We start from the raw sequence: 10,933 nt of genomic DNA, 5'->3' as shown, positions 1-10,933 counted from the left end.
GTTTCTATGTACTAAGCAAAGCTCCTAAGTCTCTCAGTCTTATTAGTGTGGATTTGTGAAGTAGGTGACCAGTGGCACAGTCCTGAGAAGGGTTCAGCTGCAGGCCAAATTTAGCCCAAGCCTCTGGCCACCTATTAAGTTTCAGCAAGCAATCCACAGATGCTGTGCTTATAGTTGCCTGAAAAGGCCACACTAGAAACTGAGGCCAGCTGCCACCAGTGTGAGTCTAGGTGCTGCTCAGCAAGGAGCACCTGACATGCTGAGGATATACCTGGATGTGGCTTGGGTGGGGCTGCGAGTTGGAGTAGGCGAAGTTTCAGGAAATCGTCTGGGCAGAGCGACCTTTGTTATCCAGTTTTATGATGTCAGGGCTATGACAGTGCTGTGTCTGGCGCAACAGGGCACAACAGGGAACACTGGATACTGCTAGCACTTCTGTACAGAGCGAGTCTTGCCTCGCCCTCACTATGACAGTGTCTTCCTGTGAGTCCCTAGTACCCTCTGTGTGCAGCCGAATTGGTATTGGTGCTCAGAGCGAGCAGGTCCGTCACTGTGAAAATCTGCTCACAGACACGGCCTCTTTAAGAGGCTTCTGCTGCTGCCGCAGCCTCCATCTCACTCAGCCGCTGGAGACCGGGCAGCCCCCCATCTTCATCCCCTCCTACCTTCTGCCGCTGCAGGGTGCTTTCTTGGATTTCTTCCTAGTTGTATGGCTTGTTCAACTAGATCTCAGATGATTTTTTCCTTGCTACTTGCTCCTTGTTTCTGTCACAACTTTGATTTGTTTGCCAGAGGGATGAACAGAGCCTCTATCATGTACATTTTTTTTTCCTCCTATAACTTTTTTAATATACTGTTGAATTCCGTTTGCTAGCATCTTGTTGAGGATTTTCGCATCAATATTAATCTGGAATATTGGTCAGTAGTTTTCTTGTGTTTTTGCCTGGTTTCGATATGAGAGTAATCAGAGTAAACTCAAAGAATGAATTTGAAAGTTTTCTCTCCTTTTCATTCTTTGGAAAAGTTTGAGGTGGAATGGTGTTAATTCTTTAAATGTTTGTTAGAATTCTCTGGAGAAGCTATCTGGTCCTGGGCTTTTCTACGTTGGGAAGTTTTTTAATTACTATTCGAATCTCCTTGTTACAGATTTGTTTAGAGTTTGTATTTCTTCATGATTCAGTCTCAATATGTTGTACATTTCTAGGAATTTATCATTTCTTCTAGGTTATCCAAATTGCTGACATATAATTGCTCATAGTAGTTTCTTAAAATTCTTTTTATTCTGTGAAGTCTGCTGTAATGTCTCCTCTTTCATTTCTAATTTTAATTATTTAAGTCTTCTCTCCTTTTTCTTTTATTAGTCTAGCTAAGAGTTTGTCAAATTTCATTTGTCTGTTCAAAAAGTTAACTCTTGCTTTCATTGATTTTTTTTTCTAATTGTTTTACTATTCTCTATTTCATTCATCTCTGCTGTTTATTTCCTTCCTCCTGCTAATTTTGGGTTAATGTATTCTTTTCCTGGTTCCTTAAGTTATATAAAGTTAGGTCGCTGATTTGAGATCTTTCTTCTTTTTCAATGTCTGCATTTACCACTATAAACTTCCCTCTTAGTACTGCTTTTGCTGTATCGCATAAGTTTTGGTGTGTTGTGTTTTCATTTTTGTTGTCTGCAGATATTTTCTAAATTCCCTTGTGATTTTTTCTTTTACCCATTGTTTGTTAAAGAGTTGTTTAATTTGCACATATTTGTGAATTTCCCTGTTTTCCTTCTGCTATTGATTTCGTTTCATTCCATGGTTGTCAGAGAAGATACTTTGTATCATTTCAGCCTTCTTAAAATTGTTAAGACTTGTTTTGTGGTCTAAAATGTGGTGTATCTTGGAGAATGTTTTATATGCACTTGAGAAGAATATTTATTCTGTTTGTGGGTGTTCTGTATATGTCTGTTAGGTCCATTTGGTCTACAATGTTGTTCAAGAGCTCTGTTTCCTTAATGATCTGTCTGGTTCTAGTCATAACTGAGAGTTAGTCTACGTGTGTTCTTAGATCTATAGTGAATCTTTTGTAGACAGCATATAGTTGGGTCTTGTTTTTTAAATCTGTTTAGCCAATTTGTGTCTTTTAATTGGGGCATTTAATCCATTTACATTTAAACTAATTGCTGATATGGAAGGACTTACTATTGCCATTTTGTTTTCTGGAAGTAGCTTTTTTTATCCATCTTTCCATCTTTTGCTGCTTTCTTTTGTTTCATTAATTTTTCGTAGTGATATATTTTAATTTCTTTCTCATTTCCCTTTATGTACATTTTATAACTATTTTCTTTGTGATTATTACATAAAACATCCTAAAGTTACAATTCATTTTAAACTGATCATTTCAATCATAAAAACTCTGCTTGACATCTCCGCCCCCCTGACACTTTGTTATTGATGACACCAATTACCTCTTTTTATATTGTGTATTCATTAGCAGATTTATCTTTACTTTTATGCTTTTGGTTTTTAATATCTATACCAGATTTAAAAGTGATTTATGCATCTACATCACATTACTTCCAGATTCTCTATTTATCTGTATATTTATCATTACCAGGGAGTTTTATATCTTCTGATTCTGGTTGGATTCAGTGACTGGTAAGATGCTCTCTAGCTCCATGATTCTGTAATTATGAGGACTTCTGATGAAGCAGATTATTCGAGGAGAAATAATTTGTGTGCAGTGCATTATAGAATGCTGACAGTTGTTACCTGATCCTAGTTCAAATAAATTGAGTGAATAGTGACTTAATGTTCATAAAAAGGGAAATGCATAAATAGATGCAGTGCATCCGTGTGTGGGATGTTCAAAAGGAATAAAAGAGATCAATCTGAATCAATATGGATGCATTCCAGAAATAGCACTTAGTGGAAAAGGGAGTTGTGGAATATTTACAGTATTGTGTCATTTTTTTCTCGAACATACACACAAATACACAACATATTTTCTAGTCTTTTTGAGCATATCAATATCAACATGTAAGAAAAACGAACGTTGAAAGAATATAATTCCAGCTCATAATAGTGGTTATTTCTGAGGAAGTGGTAGGGACCAGGACTGGAGAAGAGGTATCAGAGAAGATGTTTGATTTTATGTGTAGCATTCTGATTTTTAAAAGTGGTATGTGTTCATACCCCTTGGAGGAAGTTCTTTGCCTCGGGCCTTCTCAGAGCCTTTGGTCAGAAATGCACGGTTGTTCCTGGATAGGGAGTGTGGCTACAAGGCCCTCTGCCTCTTTGTTAGCAACAGATCCGGTCACCAGGTTGAGAAATATTGTAGAGAAAACCATCTAGATGTATATGCTGAGTCATTGGTCCTAAAAAATACATGCACAGGTGTAGTGAGGAAGGAGAGAGACTGTGCTCACTTTCCCCTCAATTCTGCACACGAGCTCGGTCTTTATGGAGCTGAGATTGCATCCAGCTCTGTGCCATGTTTACCTAAAGTCTCATTTTCTGGCTCCACTTTCCTCATCTTCTGATTATACCTTGCTGTACTGCTGTGTCCAGGTCTACCAGGCCAAGCCTCTCATTGATCCTTCTTCACAAGCCCGCCTTAGTCTTCCCCTCACCTCAGCCCTGCCCCTGTCCATCACCATCACCCACTGTCCTGCATGCTCTCTGCCTGGGACACATCTCCCATCTCACCTCCTTCCTGGGCCTTTTTGGTGGTCTCTTCTTCCTCTGATCCCATGTAGTGTTTATTTAACCCTTGCCCTCCCTTGGGATGGCTTGTTCTGTTGCCTGGAGTTGTCAGGTAGCTCTTGTATGTATGCTTGTCTTGCTTATCATGTGGTCCTATCTTGTGACAGATTAGAGTATGAGCTTTGTAACGGCAAGAGCTGTGTTTTATACTCTTCTTTAAGCGTTTCCGAGATGCCAGTACAGTGACTGATACAAGGGAGGTGCCAAGAAGATATTTGTACAGGCGTTTAGGCCGTCTCTTCCTGCAAGGACTTTATTATTATTTTGGTCGAAGGGCAGATTTACTACATGTATCAACTACGGTATTGGTTTGACTGCTGTAACTGAGACCAAATGACAACGGTTAAATCATGATGGGAAGTTTATTTCTCTTGCCATGTACAAGTCTGAGCTGGTGGGTGGTCCCAGGGAGGCAGCTCTGTTCTGGGGGTTATTCAGGGACCCAGTTCCTTTCTGTCTTGTGCTCTGCCATTTCCTGAGGGTTGCCCTTATCTGCAAGAGCGGAACTGGCTCACAGCACCTGGTCCTGTCCATTTTAGCCCATGGGAAGGCAGGCGAGAAAGTGAGAGCTTCATCCGTGCTCACTATACTGGGCAGGTCTGGGTTGCATGACCACCTATCTGCCAAACCTCAGAGGTCTCCTCTCTAGACAGCAGAAAATGGATTGGAGGTGGGGGCAGTGGGCATAAGACACATAAAAAGAATTTGAGCAAAAGGAAGTGCTGAAATGACTCGGGTGTTCATGGAGTGGGGGACACTTGTGTTGGACTCCAAGAGTGACCATGCCTTGGTGTGCCCAAGACCTGGAACTCTCTAGAACTGGGCAAGTCCCAAGCAGACTGGGATGAGCTGGTTACTCTCTAGGCTCTGGATTTGTGGAGTGAAGAGGATGGGCCTGCCTGGAGAACAGTGTGTCCCCAGCCACTCTCCCTCCCTCCACTCTGCTTCCTGTGACACTGCCTATCTCTACCCCTCAGATTCGGTGAGCCTTGCCTATCAGCGGGTCCAGAAAGTAGACTGCACCTCCCTGAGGCCTGTCCTGATTCTGGGGCCTTTACTGGATGTGGTGAAGGAAATGCTGGTGAACGAGGCACCTGGCAAGTTCTGCAGGTGCCCCCTTGGTAAGGAGTCTTTTCCATGCCTGTCCCTGTCTGTGTCCATGTCCTCTGTCTCCCGAAGCTGGATCCCGTGGTGTTTCAGAGCCCTCCTAACTTGTGTCAGATCAGCATCTGGCTTCCAGTTTTTTCTCCAGAAGAGAGGGCAGCTGGACTGGGTTCCTAACAGCCTTCCTGAACAGTGTTCTTTCCCAGAACGTGTCGTGATGGCTCACAATGCCAGAGTGTCCTAATTCCTGGGTCTGTGCTTTGCAGAGGTGATGAAGGCTTCCCAGCAGGCCATCGAGCGAGGTGTCAAAGACTGCCTGTTTGTCGACTATAAGCGGAGGAGTGGCCATTTTGATGTGACCACAGTGGCTTCTATAAAGGAGATCACAGAAAAGGTAACTGTTGCTTTAGAAGGGGAGTTAGGTGCCTGTTTGAGCCTTGGCCTTGGAGTCCCTGTGCCTTTGGGCCTCTGCTCTGCACGTCTCACAGGCTTGCCCCCGTTGCTTCTGTGTGCTTCCACTTTATAAAGAAGAAGCTAGTCCCAGGCAGATGTGTAGGAATCACCTCGCATGTGGGTCACCCCTCCCCCTGTGAGGGCATCTGACGAGTGCTTTAAACTCTAGGAAGGGCCTCTCACAGGGAATTCTACAACAGGATCCCAGATGCACCTGCTGAACTTGTGTGCAGAGCTTTATGTGTGCCTTGTTCTGGGGACAGGTGCACAGCTTCGATCAGGGCCCTGCCCCTAAGAGGGCTAAGAGCCATTGCCCTGCAACTTAGGCTCTTGAACATGCTGGTGTCCATTCGCCAGGTGATATGAGGGAAAGTGAGGACATCTGCAAGGTCTGTTGGAAAGACAGCCCTCGAGGGTGTGGGCGTTCCTTGGGCTCCGTCCTCGGGCTGACTCAGGTCACCTCTTTGGGCTTTGGTTTCCTCCTGTTAAATGAGGAGTTGGCTTCTCACAGCTGTCATATGTAGATGGCTGAGTTGAAGTGAACGGGCTTCAGTCAGAGGTGCCCCAGGAGGTTAGAAAGCCTGCCAGGGATTGGGCCCAGAGCTCACCGGAGCTTTTGGCAATCGGGGAGAGCCATAGGCACAGTGCCCATGGCCTTTCTTTGTCTCACACTCTGCCTGGAAGCTCAGGGGACCCTGGTACACATTTCAGTCACAGCTACACAATGACAGACACACTCCCCTCCCTCACCTCACTAAGTCTCGAGTTTTCATTTGCTCAGTCTGACAGAAGTAAGGTTTCTGAGGGCAGGCTGGGGTAGTGCTTTAAGAAGTTCCCCATATCTGGGCCAGGGGAGGAAAGGATGTTTGTAGTTGGCCAGCCAGAACCCACTCGGCCCTGGCTCCCAGCCTTGACTGCATCAGAGCTGACAGCCTGTGGGGAGAGATTTCCAGGGTAAGAATTCCCCACAATTTATCACGTGTGATCTTCATGAAAGATGGTCTTGCTTTCTCATTCATGGGTAGAGCTTTATGTGTTTGTTTATAGAGGAAGATAAGAGTAGTGTAAGGTGACGGTGGGACCCGTCGGTGACAGAGAAGGGTGGGAGGTGTCCCCAGAAGGGCCAGACCCCCACGCCCGCCCCTGGCACTCATTCTTCATCCCCCCTCAGAATCGGCACTGTCTCCTGGACATCGCTCCCCACGCCATCGAGCGGCTGCACCATATGCACGTCTACCCTATCGTCATCTTCATCCACTACAAGAGCGCTAAACACATCAAGTAGGTGATCGGCTCCTCGGGGCTCAGCGGGGGGCCTTGCTGTGGCTGCTGGCTCAAACAGCCAAGGTGGCGGGGGTGTGGCGGAAGAGTGAGACCAATCTGGAAACAACATGTATAGGAATGACACTTCCGCCTCAAACCCCTCTCTCATGTTCAGAGTCAGACAGGGTTAACCCAGCACAGCCCCTCCCACTCCACCTCCCCTTCCTTTTGCCTGGGTCCAGCTTTGTCTGCAGAGCTCTCCTCCCATTCCCCCCATCCTCTCTTTCCCTTTGTTCAGCTTCTCAGTTTGATGCTCACAAGGACATAGGAACTAGGCGGTCGGGGCCAGGTCCAGCTCTGCCAGGAGTAGGCTTGTGACTTGGATGAGCCTTTGCCTTCACTGAGCGTGTTTCTGTCATGGTTGAGCTAACAGCTCGTTAAGGTCCCTCTCCATTTTGCCTTTCTGTGCTTCCAAGCTTCTGGTACTTGCACTTGGGAGCTGCTAGGGTATCTGCTCTCTAGTGCATGCTCTGTGGCACCCACCCTGCCCCCTCTGCCCAGAGCTCCCTGTGGGGACTGCCAGCTATTGCTGTGCTTTATGAGGGGACATATCGGGCCCCTTTGGCAATGAAGGTCCCTGTTACTCTGGACAAAGGAAGGAAAGAGGGGAGGCGAGAAGCTCAGCCTGGTTCCTTGGATATTTCAACAGAGAGCAGAGAGACCCCATCTACCTGAAGGACAAGGTGACTCAGAGGCATTCCAAAGAGCAGTTTGAGACGGCTCAGAAGATTGAACAGGAGTACAGTAGGTACTTCACAGGTAGGTGTGTGTCTGGCCTAGAGAGGAGCAGTAGGTGACGGGGATGGAAACACGTGTCCCAATGACGTTATACTTAGAAGTGGTAGTAGTCCATGCTTCTTGGGTGCCTGGTGGATTCCATTGTAAGCACCTTCATTACAGATGTTCTGATTGCAGGCACAGGGCAATCAGAAATTTTATAAGTTGAAAGGTAAGATTCACCAAGTTAGCTTCAGGTCATGGTCTGGCTTTGTCCACCCACATTTTTACATAAGCAGTGGCAGGTCTGTCTCGCAGCACAAGTGCTGAGTAGCATAGCTTCATTGCTCCCAGGTGGACAGCACAGTGGTAGTGGCTGTGACTGATCTGTCCTTGGCACCCTCCAGGGCAGGTCAATTTTGCCATGAGATTTGGTGAAGAAAAGCTTTGTCCTTACCATCTCTGGTCTTTGAACCAAAGGAAACCAAAAGGAGCATGGCTCCAATTACTGGCTATCGTTTGACTCTGTAGCTTTCAACCTCTTCCATAAAATTGGTCATTTGTAGGGGATGTCAATAACCTTGTGGTCACAGAGAGGCCAGGACAGTGATTTTAAGTAACTCATAGAGGGTATGGTGATCTAGTTTGGTGCTTCTCATGCAACAATTGGTCTCAAAACCAACCTTCCTGCTTCTGTCTGTGTGTTTGTGTTTTAATTTCGAGTCCATTACAGACCAGTATTTTAGTCAAATACATTGTTAGTGGAGAAGTGAAAATTTAAAACTCCAAAACTTACAAAATACAAACCTAGATTTTGTATTAGATTCAACAGACATATAATTACTTGGACACATTTCCATAGCAGTTTTTCAATGCTTCCCGTCAATTTCTGTACATACCTTTTGGCAAGCAGCCAGGGCATGCTTTTTCTACTGGCGCTGTCCTGGTTGAAACACTGAGTGCCCTGGTCCAGAATCTGCGGGGCCCATGGTATTGAAAGCCTGCAGAGCAGGGCTAGGCCATAGCTGGAAGTGTGTTGTTGTCTTTGCTAGGAATCCCCTCTGGACCATGAGATTTCTGGCTTCTAAACCCATCCTGTTTCCTGTGGAGTCCTGCTGCTCATTGGATCATCACAACACACCTCCAATGGCTTTCCAATGTGCTGGACTCCCTGTTGCAAGACTAGGGAAACTTGCATGTGATGCAAGTGGTTAAGTCCTGGTCACCCTGTTACAGGGGCCGGAGAAGCCTGGCAAAATTTGACACCAACCTTCATTAGAACCCACATTTTCAGCCACCTACTGAATAGTTGACCAGAGAGATAAAAAGCCCAGTGCTTTGCGTTCAGCTCTTAATTTTTTTTCTTTTCCAATTTCTTGCTGATGGAACAGAGTGGGGTGGGAATAGAACAGTAGCTCAAAACAGGCAGAGGAAGAGTAAAGGATGTATTTATTTGCCCCAAACCTGGGGTCTTACTCCGAGCTCGATTATGTGTGTTTGGGGGTTCTTTTGCAGGAGTCGTCCAGGGTGGAGCCCTGCAGAGCATTTGCACTCAGATCTTGGCAATGGTCAATCAAGAACAAAGTAAAGTCCTGTGGATTCCAGCCTGCCCACCGTAGAAGAAGGCTGTGCTGTGAAATGACTGCAACTCGTCTGCCAGTGTCAATACCTGGCTCAGCTCTTTAGTGACTAAAAAAAGAAGTCTGACTTTTCTGTATGTAAACATGAAGGGGAAGGATCCATGAACAAGGACTCCAGAAGCACCTCATTTGAGACAGAGGGCCACAGACGAATGGGATCTAGGCCCAGCCCAGCGGACTATCTTCCTCTCACACGTGTGCTTTAAGACAAAACAAAAAAACACAAAAGACTTCGATAAAGAGGTTCAACACCAACCTTTCTTTAGCCAGCTGATCAGAGATGCTGCAAAGAGAATCTTTCAGATCACAAGTTTACAAACGTTTTCTAAGTATTTGGTTGTTTATGTTTACTTGAACGGCCCCATATTGTCGGTGCCCAGCCCCTGCCCCTCTGTCGAGCCCTCTGTGTTGCTTTGGTGTTGGTTTCGTTCCCTTTTTCAACAAAACAACTCTGGAACCTCATTGGGGCTGCTTTGCTTTCGAAGGTTCTTGTTGGTGGGACCAGAGCTCTGACAAACTTTCTGCTCCTCGACGGCACCTCTCCTGGAAGGACATCGCAACTGCAGATGCTTAGACATCTGTGGTGGCAGAACCAGTGCCTTTGTGGGATGGACTCGCCAGCAGCAGTGTTTTCCCGCCTGCACCAGGGAAGGCGACTTTGGCAGTCTTACAAACTTGTCTCTCAGACTTTCCCTTCTGCCTTCTACATCCTCTCATTTCTTCTCCGTCTGCGTTTATCATTTCAGCACTGTCTGGTCTGTTGGAGCCTCATGGGTTCACGATGACACAACTAGTTCCAGACAAGGTGTTAAGCTAGGGCTGATGCATGCTATCGGGTCCTCTTTAGGTTCTGTAAATAGTGACAGCGCAGTGTTTTCAGGGTAGTTCTTAAACTCTGTGGAGTGGGACAGACACATCAGCTGTTTGGGATATGAAAACATTCGTGTTTCAGATGTTGAATTGAGAGTCTTTGGGGAAGCATAATGGTTAGTGTTGTCACTGTCAAAAATCTAAAAAAGAGTGAGATCTTTTAGTCTTGGCTATAGCACTCACGGCATGAACAGTACTCCATGAGGATGTCTTTGGGAGTTATTTTTATTTTTTATTTTTATTTTTTGCACTTCTGACGCTGGATGTCTCTGGCTGAAGATTTGATGTGGTTCCTCCTTAAACTGTGCGTCCTGTTAATAATAGGTACTGTACCAGGCTCTGTGTAAGTGTCACTGAGGTAGGACCTATATTTTAATACTGTTCCTAACATTTCATTTTACTAGCAAGAAATCTTTGAATTCATTTTATTCTTTGTAATTCTAGACACTAGATTGTAGTTTAGCCATACTGACATTTTTTAAAAAGGGATATATTTTCTTGCACAGTTGTTCAAAAAGAGACATGTTTCAGTCCTCAATGCTGCCCTTTATTTTACAGGTACAAGTTTTCTAGCTCAGACAACTAAGACAAACTGTAGGCTGTCTCAAGGTCTTACTCGCATGCCCTCTGGGCTGTTTCTCTGAGTTGCAGACAGAGTGGGACTGTGATGGTACAGTGTGCACAGGTACTGTTCTGACAGACTGGGATTTTCTGTACTAAAACCTTACTTTGTATCAAAAGTTAAACAGACTTTAGTACAATAAATAAAGGTCAATTTCTGTAATTCGTTGTGATGAAGATATGTGTTTCACTTGTTTTTCTATCTTTTCCTGCTCCCTCAGCTTTCCTTTATTTCTAAATTCGAGAGGGCTTTCCTCCCCTGCAGCATGTAGCTGGAACTGGCCGATGTGTGAAGTTCTTTCCAGCTCTGGTGATGATCAAGAGCCCCTGTTACCTGCTACATCAACCTCCCTCTGACTCCCTTCTTCCCTCCCATGAGACCGTCCATCATCCTTTCATCCGTCTGTCTATCCAGCATAGCGTGGGTGGTTGTAGCCGGGTGACTGATTTTTCTGCCTTCAG

The 10,933-nt window shown here is 45.3% G+C and overlaps 1 protein-coding gene across 4 annotated transcripts in view; it reads left to right on the top strand.

Moving 5' to 3' along the window:
* Positions 1-10,644, top strand: part of DLG5 (discs large MAGUK scaffold protein 5) — a 115,606-nt gene extending 104,962 nt beyond the window's left edge. For all 4 annotated transcript variants that reach the window (XM_023527947.1, XM_011355317.2, XM_011355316.2 and 1 more), the window contains 5 exons: positions 4,721-4,864; positions 5,114-5,241; positions 6,472-6,581; positions 7,273-7,382; positions 8,856-10,644. In XM_023527947.1, the coding sequence (XP_023383715.1) occupies positions 4,721-4,864; positions 5,114-5,241; positions 6,472-6,581; positions 7,273-7,382; positions 8,856-8,959 (596 nt within the window). In that variant the 3' untranslated portion in view covers positions 8,960-10,644. The remainder of the gene's footprint in view (positions 1-4,720; positions 4,865-5,113; positions 5,242-6,471; positions 6,582-7,272; positions 7,383-8,855) is intronic.
* Positions 10,645-10,933: the final 289 nt, after the last annotated feature.

The sequence above is a fragment of the Pteropus vampyrus genome, unplaced genomic scaffold (assembly GCF_000151845.1).
Source record: "Pteropus vampyrus isolate Shadow unplaced genomic scaffold, Pvam_2.0 Scaffold20, whole genome shotgun sequence".
NCBI classification, from domain to species: domain Eukaryota; kingdom Metazoa; phylum Chordata; class Mammalia; order Chiroptera; family Pteropodidae; genus Pteropus; species Pteropus vampyrus.
The sequence above is the reverse complement of the archived record's forward strand: the minus strand, read 5'-3'. Positions and strand labels throughout refer to the sequence as shown.